We start from the raw sequence: 18061 nt of genomic DNA, 5'->3' as shown, positions 1-18061 counted from the left end.
GTACCATCTAACATTTCCACTCAGTAATCAATGTTATTACATGGTCCGTGGAGATATGCTTATAGTATTGACTGTGAGCACATACAAGTAAGTGATTTGGCTTTTTAAATAATCCCGGCTCTAATCCTGCACTGATCTATGAGCATGTGGTGATAGATAAAGTACCATTTGATGATAATGGCAATAGCAATATGTGGAAATCAGTCAACAATTATATCATGATGATTCATGGGGAAGGTCACACACACGTGAGCCATAACATAGCTGTCAGGTAGCCAAGTACAAATAATCAACTTAGTCCCATCTGTATAAAGAATGGCTGATGGTATGAGTTTCTTTTTTCCTGTTTGTAAAAGATAACATATTCATTATGGAAAAAAAAATTAAGGGAAATGTAAAAAGTAGAAAATAAAAGCTGTCTATAACTTTATGACCTATAAATAATCATGGCTAACATTCTGGTATATTTCATTCCGGTGTGTTGTCTCTGTATCTATTCCTACACAGGTAAGCATATATATAATGTACAAATAGTATCTCCAAGTTTTTTTGAACATTTCATAATATAAGCTTGTTCCCATGTCATTAAAAACTTAATTTATAAAGACTATGCTGTATGAATGTAGCATCATTTATTTTAAAAATAACTATTTTTAAAACTGGAATAGGATATAGTCATATCAAAAAATTATAATAACCACAGCTACTTTCCTAAATTGCAAGAAGATTAAAAATTGATCATCCTCATAAAGATAAAATCATAGGCTGAGGAACATGAGAACACCATGGGGTCCCTCATGTCAGGAGGAGCAATGTATTGGACTTTAACAGAAACCTCCAGAAAACAGGATTTTTCTAACAATAATGGGCTATTCTTTAAAGAAAATAGGGCATCTGTTTGATTAAAAAGAGCAAAGAAATACATCATTCCATTTGAAAACCAAAAGGTTCCGGAGACAAAACTCAAAACTTGGCTCTGTCCTCAGCAACCAGCACTTTTTCTTCTCTCTCCTTCCACTTCATGCCCCATTCATATGTGTGTTCTCTCTCTCTCTCTCTCTTCCTCTCTCTCTCTCTTTCAGAGTGTTTCACTCTCCTAATAGATTCCTGCAAAAATATACCATTGTGTATATAAATTTTATGTCTTCCAGAATAATGATCTAGCTTTCAAAAGCAGTTACCTTCTGTATAAAATATGAAGTGTAAGTCACAGTTCAATTAGTTCATTTTTGTTAAAAATTGCAATTTATCACCATGATGGTAAATAAACACCTTCCCTACCTCATCCAAGTAATCCCTGCCCCAACACACACACTCTTCATTTTAGACAACTCACACCTATGCATAGGAAGGGCAAAATCACATCATTGTCTAGACAGGCAACCACTCCTCAGCACTGGAAAAAGCCCAGAGATCAGCTAGACTAGGGAGTCAGGTGCCCACTCCATCCCATCCTGCCCTCCCTTCTGGGATCTCCCTGCACAGGGTGGTGCTCAAAGAACCTCAGCAGCCCAGCATCAGGCAGGCACACCCCAGGGGCATAAGGCTGCCTCAAAAAACACCAAGTACCTTTGAACTCTAGAGTCTTTGTTTTAAAATTTCATGCATGTATATTTTTGTCTATTCAATGAGTGTTGCCGTTGGCAAAGTATCCCCTTTTGCACAGAGGCTAACAAGGATGATACATCATTCAAAAGTATCTTCAATTACTCTATTGGCACTCACTTCTGTTCAGCTGAAGGAAGAATCCAGCCTCAGATGTGTTTTGTTTGGCCAGCCTGGTGCTTTAAAAACTTCATTTTGAATGCTAACTCCCAAGGCCACAGTCCGCAGCACTCCATGCCTCATTTAGAATCATTGCCTGGTCTTTGGGCATATCAAAGAAATCTTTCTAGAAGCCATCATAGTTCTGGTTTGTGTGCAGACAGCCTGCCCTACCCTCTGTGGGTACTGCTCTAAGCTACTCAGAAGTTAGCCAGCCTGAGGACAGAATCGATCCTACAAGGGCCTGCTTCTTAAGGTTCTCACCATCCTTGTTTGCTCAGGATGGCGCTCTAGGATGGAGAATCGCTTCCCTATGTGGTTCCCACAGATTCCAACTCTGGTTCGCAGCATCCTGAATTAACCCATAACTATACTCTTCACCCCCAAAAACTCTGCCCCCAGGGCAGCAGCTTGACTTGAGTAGACAGCACATTAATTCTCCTGTTCTTGTAGCTGGTTCAACTCTTGAATACATATGAAGTCCAGTCATTACAAACAAAGCCCTTCAGCCTTAATGCAGAGTGATTGCTTGTCTCTGCCCTTCTCTAGCCTCATGTAGACTGCTGTTTCTCCTGTCCTTGGGGTCCTCACTCTAACTTTTTTTCAGTTTGAGGATCCCCTCCTTCCACACTCAAGCAACAACTGTTGGCATTTTCCAAGTCCAGAGATCCCGAGCTCATAGAGCAGTTCCCAGTTCAGATTGATGACCTTTATGCCCACCCCAGGGGCTCACAGAATGATGGTTTACTTTAGGAAGATATCTAAGACATACAGCAATAATAGCATCATAATTTTAGCCAAGAAACAAAGAGGGCCATTCCCTCACATGGCCCATTCATTTACCAACACCACAGAGTTGTAAGTATTTGAACCAAAACAGACACTAGCAATCACTGGGTCCAACCCCTTCATTTTACAGATGGAAAAAGTGAAGTTCAAGGAGAGGAAGTCATTCATCTCGGTCAAGCCAGTTGGCAACAGGACCGGAAATCTAACACTCATCTACCCACCCACCAGGGCTTCCCATCACTCCACATGATAATTTTAAGTCCTTTAGGGCTCCACAGACTCCAGAAGCTTTTGCACTTTGTCTAAAATTCCTAAGATGAATCATTTCTTTGCCTTAAAGCTTGGCTCCCAAAATTCAGTGTAAGCTCACCTCCTTCATTTTTGCTTTGTCTCCATACTATATACTATTTATTTAATATTTTTCTTTAAATTGACTCACTGTTTTCACTTAAATTCATTTATTTTAAAAGGAAATTTTATAGCATTATCTTCCATGGAAAATAGCATCATTTGCTGTAAACAGAAACTATTTTAAAAAATAATCTTTCAGACTCTCTACTTGTGTTTTGACACCTCTTTATTAAAAGGAAGATTAGCAAATGTTTAAAAATGTGCAATAACACCAGCTGAAATACTTCAGAATATTTAAAAATAATTTTTAAAATTAGCTTTCTTACTTTGAGATTCATATTACTTAATGACTTTTCCATTTTACCACCTAAAATTGTTTACCTGAGGATGGGAATAAGGCTAAAATGGTCATCAGTACTTATTAATTATGTTCTATTAACACATTTACCCAACTTCAAAATTCTTGAAAGATAAAACTACAAGATCTGGGTTTTTACATGAGTAAAACCAGGGTTTCAATACAGTATTTCTTGACAGTAACTTAAATTATTCTTATCTTAAAGGTTTCATGGAAGACTTGAAGAAGTATAAAATTATTTTCATGATTGGTGAGTAACAGCCTTAAAATTTCCAAATGCAATTGCTAATAATAACAACTTGGGAGGGAAAAGACAATTCACTTATCACCCTCTTCTGAAGCTGTATCTGTTTTTTGTCAGTTTAACATTCTCTGGGCTTCTAGATTGTAGCTTTCATTTAAACAGTTTTACATTGCTTTTGCCTTGGATTTTTTTCAGCATAGAAAAAGTAGTGCCGTAAGGAATGCCAAACACCTTAGTTTAGCTACGCAGTAATAAAATACATTATAATCCATTTTCTTGGCCTCCAGACTTTACTCAATGAATTATACTTTTTGTCCAGCTTTTATTTTAAGGGCCATATTAGAAAAAGCAGTGACCTTTTGAACTTGTCTAGCAATTCAAAATAGGAGTCTTTATTGTCACATGGAAGTCTGTGTTTTCAGTAACATGGCCAAAAAAGTTCATAAAAATAGTACAGCATATTTTGAGTTGTTTCTACATCCCTAGGAGTAATATTATCTCTAATTTATCCATTGTTTACCACTCACAGTTGAATTTTGAAATGTGTTTTCAAATGCTGCTTCTATCTGTCCAGGCGTAACTAATGACTGAGACCAGCTCAGTTCACATGTTATTAAGTCCTCTGACCTTCAGGGGGTCGAATAGAATGTGTAGAAAGCCTTGGCCTCGGACAAAGCTCCAGAGCTCTGAGGGTCTGTTGACCATGCCCTGAGAACTGTTGCTGTGGGCAAAAGGTTTTCCTTATTTCCAACTGACCTGTCCTATAGTTCAGCTTATTGATCAGTCACTACTCTGGGGGGAAAATTTTCAGCTTACTGTTTGGGCATAAAGGGTACAAAGTCACTATGATACAGGAAAATAAATGGCTCTTCTTCTAGAATATTCATTGGACTCTGCTTGAAAATGAAGACCTTAGTCCTAAATACTTCCTTGACAGATGGCAGAATGGTAATTGGGACTGCATTATTACAGGTTAATTTGAAGCTTGTAAAAATACTTGAGATGTCATAGGCACATCATAGCTGCTTTGACAGGTTTTAAATAAACAGGAGTCAGTTGACTTCAGTGAATCAAGTGTGATTTTTTCTATATGAAAATACAGCTGAATTTTCCAGTTTTCAAATTATTGTCTTAGCAACTACCAGAGCCACAGTGTAGCTATATTAGCCAGAGGATAAGTCGACAACCTCACTGTTAGTCATAAAAGTAAAGTTAACATTCCTAATGCATTGTTCCTCTGTTTCAAAGTGTCCAGTGGTTCCCTCTCACCCACAAAAAGGTCCAAATTCCTCAGACTAGCCTTCAGAGCACTCTCCTGTCTGGTACCATCTGTCCTTCCCATTTCCTGCTGTACCCCCAGGTGAGCCTTCGGCTCCAATCACACTTGCATCTTTTGAACATGGCTCACTTTGCCCGTCCTTTCATTTGAAAATGTCTTCTCCCCTATCTAATCCTGTCCCCAAGATCCGGTTTGAATTCTCGCTCCCTGTGAGGTCCTCACTAATCACTAGCCCTCCTCGTCTGTACTCCTCCACCCCTTGTGTCTGCATCGCCCATTTGGGTACCCTATAATGCCTTAAAAAACAAATATTTGTTGGAATAATTAAATCTTTAGGAAGCAGTGTGGTCAGTTTCCATAGCAACTGAACTAGCAATTGGAATTCCTGGACTGGAACCTGCAGGCAGGTTGTTTCTGCTGTGGCTATTTCTCACCAGAGTCTTCAGGTTAATTAGGAGCCTAATCAGAAGCTCCCTTCTCTATGCAACTGCTACCCTCTCGGTGAGAACAAGCAAAAGCAACTCTTTTTCTTTAAGCTGGTATTGTTTCTTGCTCATTTTCAAGGTGATGGTTTTGAGTGGGGGTTGGGAGGTAAGTACGGACCTCCATCTGAGTGGACAAAATTTTCAAGGTAAGTGTACCATCTGAACCAAAAAGAAAGGGGCAAAAGTGAACCTGGTTGTCCCTTTGAAGATCGTGTTTGTTAAAAAGCAGCTCAATAGCTGTTTATAGGGAAATACTTTCCAAAGGACAGATAAGGGACCTCACAGGGTAGGAAGTGATCAAAACCATTGAAAAAGCTTCTATAGGCTTTGGCTATTCACACACAAGATATAAGAACCTGTGCTGATGTATAAAACTGAGGCTCAATCACTGCTGAAAATGGAAGATTATTTGGAAAACATAAAATTATCCTTTAAAGCACTTCATTATGTCTCACTAACAGCCTCCTACAGTTTTTCACAACCTTTACTGCCTACATTTCTTTCCCTCTTTTCTTCTTTTCTTTTGTTTTTTTTTAATCTCTTGATCATTATCCTGCTATTAACTCAATTTATTTTGGCTTCTTTTTCCCTTCTCCGTTTTTCATTCCCTGCGTATGCCCAAAATGTTACTTAACCTGAATTCTCAATTCATATCCAAACCCTTGGTAAAAGTGCTTCAATTTAGAAAATGTGTCTGACTTTACAGATGAGGTCTGATGCTAGCGGCTTAGTGATCTAGATATCACTCAGTGGCCACAGCTTTCAGAGTGTCAGGGGCACAGATGGCCTTGTGTACTTTCACATCTGTGCTATCATAAACTCCTTTTAAACAGTAAGCTTTGGGAGGCACTGTGACAATATTTTGTGCTATTCTGTGCATGGCACAACTTGTCTTATTTATGTCCATGAGGACAGCTGGAGAAATGAGAATTTTTGCTTGAAACTCATTATTTCACTGCTCATCATTATTTTCTTATAGCCCTGTTGACATTTCATTATTGCCTTATTATTAAAGAATAATGAATTAATTTAATTTTAGGGAGTATCTACCTAGGGCTCAGGTTGAACATTTTTGATGGAATCAGCTCACATATTTGGGTAAATTAAAAATGAAAACCAAATCTGATTGTTTTAAATTGATGTAGCTATAATGGAAACCAACTTTATTGCACACTGGACACACACTACGCACTGTGTAAAGTGCTTTATATATTATCTTATTTGATTCTTGATTTCACCCAATGAAATCATGAAAGACATTACAGGAAAAGACTTTAGAGAGTTAAATAACTTGCTAATAAGAAGTGGGTCCAGGGTTTGAAAGCGCGAATTTTATCATTGGCAACACATGCTGCCAGTTACTCTCCTTGAAGTGTTAGGCTCACTTTGTTTTCAAGAAAATGTGTGCCAGATACTTTTGTCTGGAAAACCATAATTTGTCTGTTAGTCTTTCAAGTAAAAATGGTGTTTAATTAAAACAATTAGTTCTCCAACTCAAACAATTACATGGTGCTATGCCTTGAGACAACTATTATACCTTGCGATGCTGAAGTGTCTTATGCAGACTTCCCACTTTGTCATACAAAATATTAAAACGGCATATACTAAAGGGTCAAAATTTAATAAAACTTATATTTTCTTCCTGCTTCATTGAAGGCATTCTTAAGTGACGTTGACACTTTTGTTTGTTTGTTTGTTCATTTGTTTTTGGCTTTAAGTACTTGTTGGTAAAGAACACAATGACCAGTAGTCTGATGCCACTGCCTTGATTTGCATCTGCAGTTGCTTTTTTTTTTTAATGCAATTTTATTGCGATATATTCACATAACATACAGTCCTTCAAAGTGTACAATCAGTTGTTCATAGTTGTGCATTGATCACCACAATGGAGTCGCTTCTTACCATGATATAAATGTCAACACAGTGAAAAACAAATAACCTCTTGGTGTTATAACAAAAATAGTGGACTCCCAGGGTCTGTCAACCACACTTTGAGAACAACTGTGCCAGGGTTCATTGGGAGGTGAGGGATGCATTGAGCAGGTTTATGGAATAGAGAGAACCCCTAGATCAGGATTTGGAGGATCTTGAGTCCTGTGGGCCTCGTGTTCACTTGTTCTTTCAAAAGCAAATTACCCCACAGAACTGAGAAAGGATTCAGAAAGAAAGGGGCACATGGCTGAATGCCCATGTTTCCCAGGGCTCCTGCAGGCCTGGAACAGTTCTGCATGTGCAAAGGATGCCTGAAAGAAAAGCCTGTCTGCTTGCCAAAAGATGGCAAAGAGGAATGCATCAGACAAACGAGCAGGAGGTCCCAAAGCAGGGCTGGATGGGGACTGGAGGGGGTACACCTCAGGCATCAACAGAACCAGTTAGAATCAGGATGGGAGGAAGGGTGAGGAGAACCCTCCATGGGGAGAAGAACCCTGACATGGAGGCTGGATTTTGAGCTGGGCCATCACTGAATTGCACTAAGAAAACTCAGACTAGTCTAGATTGATTGAGTTTCCACTCTGAACTGAAAAGAGGTAGCTCATGAGCTCGGCTGGTTTCACGTTACTGAGATAAATTTCCATCTGCCTCCCAAGTCTTGTGGCCTGTCCTAACTGGGAAACCTCATTCTTGCTCCACACACATTTTACTGGGTTAGGTGAATGGAGACTTCACACTCATTGTCTCCCTATCCATTAGTGGAAATTGCTTTGGAAGCACCATTAACTTACCAAATGAGTCATCTCGTGAAGTTTTAAGTGCTCTAACACACAGTGGCCACAGCCCTTTCTCTCCCCAGATTGATGCAGATACTAAGGCCACTCGGGCACTCTCCCAGGTCCGACTCTGTATTTTCAAAGGCCAGGCCATTCAGGATAGGAGAGTAAAGGAAGAAAGACATAGGTCTGCTTTCCAAGAGAGCCAAAAATCCATCTCCAAACTGATGAGCTGTCTTCCTAATTTGGAGAAATGAGGGCATTGTGTGCCCTGCTTAATTATGTAAACTGCTTCATTGCAAAAAGTCTCTAAGTAATATTGAACTAGAATGCAACATTTTCTAAATTTAACCAAATCAAATTAATATACTGTTTTCAAGGGCTTACTATGCTCAAAGAATTGTGAGACTCAAAAAGGCATAGAGCAGTCCACGGAACACTGCAGAGCATGACAGAAGTTTGTTGTTGTTGTTGTCATCATGGTTTTCAAATTATTTCCTCAAAAAAAGAAATGTTGCTAAGTTAATTAAGGGTCATTCAAAAGGGCAAATTACCGCTAAAAATAAAAGAACAGGAGAGAATTAATTTTACTTGTGAAATGGAGACCCCACACTCATTGTCTCCCTACCCGTAAGGTGAAATTGCTTTGGAAGCACCATTAACTCGCCACCTGAGTCATCTAGTGACGTTTTAAGTGCTCAGTCTGTCCACTAATGGCTGAGTGTATTCAAGGACATGGCAAATGTTGTCTGCTGATTGATTAGCAATTGAGTCAAGGCTACATTTCCGGGCCTGACTCACTGAAATCCTTGTTTGCTTACTTGTTCTGAGACTCACTGAGAATGAACAGTAAACATTGGCAGATGCTACAGACCCTAGCAGGACCCAGCAATGGAGAGGAGAGAACACACAAAAAACTTGAGTTTGTATTCAAGCTCTGTGTGCCCTTGGGCAAAACCATAGCCTCTCTGAGTTTCTGCTTGCTTTCTCTTTTTTTTTTTTTTTTTTTTTTAAAAAGATGGATACAGTAAGCGAGAGAGGCATATGATCTGCCCAACTGTTCCTACCCCAGATGAAAAGGGCTGGGAAGGTTTGATTAAACATCAAGGTGTTGCATCATTACAAGATGGCAGGAGCAGTCCATTGTGGATGCAGTGGACTAGCCTGTAGCATTTACTAACCAATTCATTTTTGCTAATGCAACATAACACATTTCTAACTTACTGAGCATGTTCAACTTTGCTTCAAGGTTTGTAGCATTGTTATTCTCATTTTCCATATGATGAGACAGAAGTTCAGTGAGGCAAAACATCTTGCTTAATGACACAAAGAAAATAAGAAGCAAAGTTCAAGCTAAGAGAAGAATCCAGTTCTCTTTTTCCCAAATCCATTACTTTTCCAATTATAAGAGCATTTGCTCAGGAAAATGATTTAGGCATGTCCAAAAACAGAGTCCAAGAGCTACAGAGAGAGCAAGAAAGGCCACCAGGGAGGTAAAGAATGTCAAGGATTGGCAATTCGCACATGCAACAGAGAAGAGAAACGGGAGGATGCCGGCCAGAGCATCCAAGACGTCAAGACTGAAGATAAGGAATAAGCCAAATCTGCTTCTGTTTTAAAATGGCAAAATAATACCTGTTCCCTGGACACCCCAAATTTGAGAAGCCCATGAGATGATGCATTGATAACTTCTAATTGAAACATGTACCACAGAGACATAACCCCAAGGAAACGAAGCTTGAAGATAATTAGACAAGGCAAAGTCCCCATTCCTACCCCAAAAATATTTATTTCAATTACCTAAGAACAATATTAAAACTAACGTATACTGGTTGCTTACAATATTCCCGATACTGTGGTGTCTAAATATATTATCCCATTTAATCCTCACACCAGCTGTGAATACTCATATTCTTCCCTATTTTACATATAAAGAAATTGAGGCTCAGAGATGTTAAGTAACTTTCTTAATGCTACATGGTTAATAACAGAGTTGGGACTCAGATCCAAGTGTCTCAGACTTCAAAGCCCATGTTCTAAAAGCATCTGTAGATGTGTAAGTAATGAGGCCAAAATGTAGGTGAGGTTGGGGAAGTAGATGGCAGAGGAATATTGTGAGTGAGAGAAGAGCTTGCCATAATTATTTGAATAAGCATCTCAGTTTTCTACTTCATTTTGTTCCTGTATATATTCAGCTATTGTCTGAAAATAAAGACAAAATAATAAGACATCAAATGAATAAGAATGAAACAGACCTCTGAGTGCTAAAGTTTTTAAGAGCCATGCTTCTCCCATATATGTGAAATTCCATTTTAACTTCAAAACAGGAAACAATTGAAGCCATGAAAGTATCCTGAACCATTACTATATCCCCAAAGTATATTGCTTTCAGAATATATACTTCATCTTTTACTGAGAAGACATAGCATGAGTACCTTTTTTGTGTGAGGATTACAAAAATTATTTTGGAGGGTCAAGAGCAGCAATGAGCAAGTGATTGAGAACGTGATACTGGGTGAGTCTGAGGGAACTGGTCACTCCTGTGATTCTTGATGGGTTGGATGGAGCACCTCAACTACATACTGATCCTAAACACTGTATTAATTAGTATGGAGGTGGAATAAAAACAAGAGTAGGCCAGGGGGTATATAGACTTCAAAGGGGCTGCTTAAACTTCCCTGTTAAGAAATATACTCTCTTGCTGTTATATTAAATTCTTCCATTTGTACCTATTCCTTTGGATGAATTGCATTAATTCATCTGACAGATACTTATTGTTTCCACTGTATCAGGAAAATGATAGGTCTAGGTGTACAAAGATGAAAGACAAGGCTCCTTAATCACCAGGAGCTCATGTTGTAAGGAGGGAGCAAACAGAGAGCACAGCTTGGTCCATGCAATGGCAGAGGCATAGGAGATGGAGAAAAAGATGGAGGATGGGGGCATGAGTTGAGAGGGGAAGACAGAGCTGAGTCCTGAAGAAGAAAAGGAAGTGTTCAAGTGTTGGGTGTGAAGAAAGTTGGGGTGGGGCCACAGCAAGGGGTAGGAATGGTGTGTGCAAGAGAGATCCTCAGAGGTTAGGGGGCTGGGGATTGGAGAGAAGCAGAGCTGGATACAGGGGGAAAACCCAGATCTGGTGTGGTGGTTTGAAACTGTATGTACCCCAGAAAAACATATTCTTAAGTTTAATCATTCCTATAGGTATAAACCCATTGTAAGTAGGACTTTTTGATAAGGTTACTTCAGTTAAGGTGTGTCCTGCCTCAATCAGGATGGGTCTTAATCCTATTACTGAAGTCCTTTATAAGCAGAATGAAATTCAGACAGAGAGAGAATGCCACAGGAAGCAAGGAGCTGGACATTGATGGAATCCAGAAGAGAAGGGAGAGACCAAGAGATGCTGCCACGTGCCTTGCCGTGTGAGAGTGGAGCCAAGGATTGCCAACAGCCAGCCACAGAATGCCACAGTCTTCGGGGAGAAAGCATCACCTTGATTAGAACTTTCTTTTATCCTCAAAGCTGTAAGCTAATAAATTTCCCTTGTTTAAGCCAACCTATTCACGGCATTTGCTTGAGCAGCCAAGGAAACGAAAACATCATAAAAGGCTGCAGAAGCCAAGCTAAGAAACATGAACTTCATCCAGTAGCAATGAGGAGATATCGAAGCTATTAGTCCGTAACATGCCATCAGATTCATATTTCAGAATGAGCACTCTGGCAGCAGGGAGAGGGAGCCCATGCTGCAGCAGGGAAGCCCGTCAGGAGGTCATCAGGATGGCCGTTCAGGTGAGGAATGAGCAGGCACCAAACTGAGGCAGGAGCAGTTGAGGTGGAGAAGATGAAACAGATCCAAGAGATTTTTAGGAGGTGGAATCCAAGGACCTAAATATCCATTGTGTGTACAGGTAGATGAGAGGAATTCAGCATGACTCAGAAATGGCTGGTTTAGACAACAAGGTGGATGGTAGTTCTGTTCAAGGAGATAAGGAACATGGAGAAGAAATGGATTTCAAGGGAGAGATGAAAAGTTCAGTTTTAAAGTGATTGAGATCAACTGAGAAACCACAGGTGTAAGGACATTGCCCAAGGTCGCAGCCAGTATGCAACGGTGCTGGGATTTGAACTCAAACAGTGAGTGTTCTTAACTAACATCTGTACTGCTTCTCTCTTCATGCAAACGTACTTGATGCTCATATTTTAAAACTATTCTGCCCTTGACCTTGCCTTCTCTTTAGATACTGTCTTGTCTTTCTTTGAGTCAAGTTTCTGGAAAGTGCAGCCTGTAACACATTCTCATTTCCTAACCTCCCAATCACCCCTTAACCCACTGGCTTTACCCCTTTCTATTCCACTGAAACTGCTCTTACCAAGGTCACCAATGGTTCTTTGGTTGCCAAACCCAAAAGAAATTTTTTATTATACTTTTTTTTTTAAATCTCTGTAGGGCATTTTTTTTTATTAAATTCAGTTTTATTGAAATATATTCACACACCATACAATCATCCATGATATACAATCCACTGTCCACAGTATGATAACATAGTTGTGCATTCATCACCACAGTCTATCTCTGAACATTTTCCTTACATCAGAAAGAACCAGAAATATGACTCCCGGGGAGGAATGTAGACCCGGCATCGTGGGATGGAGAACATCTTCTTGACCAAAAGGGGGATGTGAAAGGAAATGAAATAAGCTTCAGTGGCAGAGAGATTCCAAAACGAGCCGAGAGATCACTCTGGTGGGCACTCTTACGCACACTTTAGACAACCTTTTTTAGGTTCTAAAGAATTGGGGTAGCTGGTGGTGGATACCTGAAACTATTAAACTACAACCCAGAACCCATGAATCTCGAAGACAGTTGTATAAAAATGTAGCTTATGAGGGGTGACAGTGGGATTGGGAATGCCATAAGGACCAAACTCCACTTTGTCTAGTTTATGGATGGATGTGTAGAAAAGTAGGGGAAGCAAACAAACAGACAAAGGTACCTAGTGTTCTTTTTTACTTCAATTGCTCTTTTTCACTCTAATTATTATTCTTGTTATTTTTGTGTGTGTGCTAATGAAGGTGTCAGGGATTGATTTAGGTGATGAATGTACAACTATGTAATGGTACTGTAAACAATCGAAAGTACAATTTGTTTTGTATGACTGCGTGGTATGTGAATATATCTCAATAAAATGATGATAAAAAAAAAAAAAAAAAAAAGAAAGAACCAGAACAAGAATAAAAAATAAAAGTGAAAAAAAAACACCCAAATCATCCCCCCATCCCACCCCATTTGTCCTTTAGTTTTTATCCCCATTTTTCTACTTATCCATACACTAGATAAAGGGGGTGTGATCCACGAGGTCTTCACAATCACACTGTCACCCCTTGTAATCTACATTATTATATAATTGTCTTCAGGAGTCCAGACTGCTGGGTTGGAGTTTGGTAGTTTCAGGTATTTACTTCTAGCTATTCCCAGTACATTAAAGCCTAAGAGGTGTTATCTATATAGTGCATAAGAATGGCCACCAGAGTGACCTCTCGACGCCATTTGAAATCTCTCAGCCACTGAAACTATTTCGTCTCATTTTGCATCCCCCTTTTGGTCAAGAAGATACTCTCAGTCCCACGATGCCAGGTCCACATTCATCCCCGGGAGTCATATTCTGCATTGCCAGGGAGATTTACACCCCTGGGAGTCGGGTCCCACGTAGGGGGGAGGGCAGCGAGTTCACCTGTCGAGATGGCTCAGTTGGAGAGAGAGAGAGGGCCACATCTGAGCAACAAAGAGGTACTCAGGGGGAGACTCTTAGGCACCATTTCTTTAGGGCATTTTTTAAAAAATATTTCCTAGTTTAAAACTCTCTTTCCTTGCCTTGTATAACACTATTTGCTCTTGATATTCCTTTTTTCTCCACTGTTTTCAGCATGGGTGATTGTAAAACTCCATTTCTCTTCTTTCTTCTGGCCTCACTCCACCTAAGCTCACCAGATTCTCCAAACACACATGGCTTCACCTACCATTGATATCCCGGTGAAGCTCATATCTGTATCCACAGTCCAAACTTCTATTTCAGGTACCAGGTCTCTCTAACCTCTTGTTTAATGGACAATTCCACATGTCCTTATACGTGTGGTTCTTCAGTTGCTTCACCTGTAATGTGGAAATAATAATATTGCCTAGATCATAGGATTGGTGTGAGGATGAAATGAGTTAACATGTTACAGTGCTCTTAGTAAATGTTATATGCTATATAAACTGTTATATGCTGAGTGATGGGGGAGATCAATAAGACGGAGAGGATTCTGAGAAAAAAGGGGCAAGGATGGAATCAGAAGTGAATTGGAAGCTGAAAGAGGTGCGATGACACCAGAGGTAAAGATAGATGATAAAGACTGGGACTGTATAATTTGGCAAAAACTGGAGTGGCCAATGACTGTTACTAAATATACAAATATAACAATGTTTTTGCAAGTGGGAAAGCAAATGAATGTCAACCATGTAGAGAGTTGAAAAAGGGATGGTATTCAGGAAAAAACATAATCAAAGCAAACTGGAATCTATGGTCAACAGTAACATTGTAATATACCTCCATTAAATGTAACAAAGGCAATATGCCAATGCTAAATGTATATGAGAGGGGGATATAGGGGAGGAATATGGGATTCTTGGTAGTGGTGTTATTTGCTGTCCTTACTATTGTATTGTATGATGTTATTTTTCTTTTTATCATTTTTTTTCTTATTGCTAAAAAAAAAATTTTCTTGTAGTAATCTGTATGTTCAAATGCTGATTGTGGTGATAAATGTACAACTTTATGATGATACCATGAACAGCTGATTGTACACCGAGGATAAATGTATGGTATGTGAATATAATTCTATATTGTAGGAAAATATATATATAGGAGTAAAAGTGTTGGAGAAAACATGATGAGAGGGATGTACCTATCTACTGTTGATGAGCAGGTAGAACGGTGTAGCCTTTCTGAAGGTCAGTGTGGTTGTTCCACAAAAAGTTAATTATGTGGGGACCAAAAGGTCCTGCAACCTCATTATAGGGTATGTCATTTGAAGATCTGAGAGCAGAGACATGAATGGACATTTGCAAACTGGTGTTCATGGAGGCAGTAATCATGATTTGCAAAGGGTGATGACCTAAGGGTACATTGACTGAAGAATGGAATGGTGTTCTGTGGTGTACACATACAGTGGAACATTGAGCAACTACAAGGAGTGAAGCTGTGAGACACACAACGAGGTGAATGGATCATGTACACAGTATTTGAGTGAAGTACACCAGAAATAAAGGCAAACACTTTAATGCCTCACCAATATGGACTAACTACAATGTGTAAACTCAGAAATGAATCTTAGAACATAGCCTAATGTGGACACAATTATTGTAATAGTCCCTAGATTGTAAGCTCTTACAGCAGTTAATTCTATCCCTGAATTGTAATGCCTATCTCTAAACTTTGAGATGCTGATCTCTTAGTGTATAACCTGATTGGTCTCTGGAACAATGCATATCTCAGAGACACCTGAAACTCAGAACTAGAGCTCAGCAGATATGATTGTATTAGTGCATACAGCCACTGTTAAAAAAAAAAAAAAAAAGCTGAAAAAGAGCCCAGACTTCAATTAGTGATATGTATGAAACAGGTCTGGTTAAGATCAGGGCAAGCCAGGCCAAAAGGTAAAGGTTGAAACTGACTGTGTTTTGAAACTTCAACTTCCATATGAGACCAAGGGAAGAGATATCTATTTGGTACAGGATCTAAATTTTCTAAATGGTACAGATCTACAGTCGGTTGGTTCAAACACCACAGTTGTATGAAACTTTGAATAGGAAGTGAGATATGGTAGGTTAGTATAGGCTGGAGTGAAATAGTGACACATCCCAGAGTAATTGGGGCAGATAATAAAAAATATATTTACAGCCTCCCCCTCCCCAGCCCCGAGGATCTGGGGGAAGGTGCAGGAGTGTTGGACTTCCTCATCCGGACTGGTGTTGATGTTGTCACAAACATTGGGACTGGCGGTTTGATGTGCTGAGCCCTCAATCATGGGACATGCCCTTATGAAGCTCATTACTGCAAAGGAAAGGCTAAACTTGCATATAATTGTGCCTAAGAGCCTCCCCCTGAGTACCTGTTTGTTGCTCAGATGTGGCCCTCTCTCTCTCTAACTGAGCCACCTCAACAGGTGAACTCGCTGCCCTACCCCCTACGTGGGACCCGACTCCCAGGGGTGTAAATCTCCCTGGCAATGCAGAATATGACTCCCGGGGATGAATATGGACCTGGCATCGTGGGACTGAGAGTATCTTCTTGACCAAAAGGGGGATGCAAAATGAGACGAAATAGTTTTCAGTGGCTGAGAGATTGCAAATGGAGTCGAGAGGTCACTCTGGTGGACACTCTTATGCACTATATAGATAACACCTCTTAGGTTTTAATGCATTATAGTAGCTAGAAGTAAATATCTGAAACTACCAAACTCCAACCCAGTAGTCTGGACTCCTGAAGACAATTATATAATAATGTAGATTACAAGTGGTGACAGTGTGATTGTGAAGACCTTGTGGATCACACCCCCTTTATCTAGTGTATGGATGAGTAGAAAAATGGGGATAAAAACTGAAGGACAAATGGGGTGGGATGGGGGGATGATTTGGGTGTTCTTTTTTCACTTTTATTTTTTATTCTTGTTCTGGTTCTTTCTGATGTAAGAAAAATGTTCAGAGATAGATTGTGGTGATGAACACATAACTATGTTATCATACTGTGGACAGTTGATTGTATACCGTGGATGATTGTATGGTGTGTGAATGTATTTCAATAAAACTAAATATAATTTTAAAAAAAAAAGGTAAAAAGAAAAAAAAAGAAGTGAATTGGAATGAGGAAAGGACACCTATAATATGAGGAAGCCATAACAGAGGTTAAGAGGGTAGGTGAGTTCCTGTTTCTGTTTCCTCAGTATTCTTTGTTAAAATTAAACAGTCTCTAAAGAATAGACCTGTTAAGTGGTGTTTCACCTTGAGCAGCTGTGGTTGGCTGTGACAGGGTCAAGTTGAAGTGAGAATGTGTCTGTTAGGTCTTGGGTTTAAACCTGCCCATATGATGCCATTTCCTCTCATTGACACATTCCTGCAATTGTTTATATAACAGAAAGTTTACTGTGGAAAACCATTTTTGCCTTGAAGAAAGGAGCAGAGTAACAAGCTAGTAATTAAGGGGAAAGTGATTGTCTTAGCCCTCCAAAATGTAACATCTACAAAGCATTTACTCTTCCATTTTGCTCCAAGCTCCTCTAAACTAAGAGTTCCGGAGTCTTTTTATGAAACATATTTCAGATGAAATATATGTCAACCAAACATCGGATGGTGTTCTAGTTTGCTAATGCTGCAGAATGCAAAACACCAGAGATGGATAGGCTTTTATAAAAAGGGGTTTTATTTGGCTATACAGTTACAGTCTTAAGGCCATAAAGTGTCCAAGGTAACACACCAGTAATCAGGTACCTTCATTGGAGGATGGCAAATGGCGTCCGGAAAACCTCTGTTAGCTGGGAAGGCATGTGGCTGGTGTCTGCTCCAAAGTTCTGGTATCAAAATGGCTTTCTCCCAGGATGTTCCTCTCTAGCAAGCTTGCTCCTCTTCAAAACGTCACTCACAGCTGCACTGAGTTTTCTCTCCTTGAGCCAGCTCATTTATATGGCTCCACTGGTCAAGGCCCACCCCGAATGGGTGGGGCCACGCCTCCATGGATATATCCCATCAGTTATCATCTACAGTTGGGTGGGGCGCATCTCCATGCAAACAACCTAATTCAAACATTCCAACTTAATCCCCACTAGTCTCTCTGCCCCACAAGATTGCATCAAAGAATATGGCTTTTTCTGGGGGACATAATACATTCAAACCAGCACAGATGGTCAAGGCAATGAAATATTCTTTTCTCTTCAAACAGAGTGCAGCTATTCTACTTTAATATGACTATGTTCCTATGACCCAGTTGATATTTTTCTCATATTTGTCTGCGTATACCTTAGTTCTCACGGGAGTGATCTAATGATGTAGAA

The 18061-nt window shown here is 39.7% G+C and overlaps 1 protein-coding gene across 3 annotated transcripts in view; it reads left to right on the top strand.

The window, feature by feature from the left end:
* Positions 1–18061, top strand: part of AK5 (adenylate kinase 5) — a 281830-nt gene that overhangs the window by 196875 nt on the left and 66894 nt on the right. For all 3 annotated transcript variants that reach the window (XM_037826883.1, XM_037826882.1, XM_037826884.1), the window contains one exon: positions 3468–3512. In XM_037826883.1, coding sequence (XP_037682811.1) covers positions 3468–3512 — 45 coding nt within the window. The remainder of the gene's footprint in view (positions 1–3467; positions 3513–18061) is intronic.

The sequence above is a fragment of the Choloepus didactylus genome, chromosome 2 (assembly GCF_015220235.1).
Source record: "Choloepus didactylus isolate mChoDid1 chromosome 2, mChoDid1.pri, whole genome shotgun sequence".
NCBI classification, from domain to species: Eukaryota; Metazoa; Chordata; class Mammalia; order Pilosa; family Megalonychidae; genus Choloepus; species Choloepus didactylus.
Note: the sequence above shows the minus strand (reverse complement) of the source record. Positions and strands in the feature narration are given on the sequence as shown.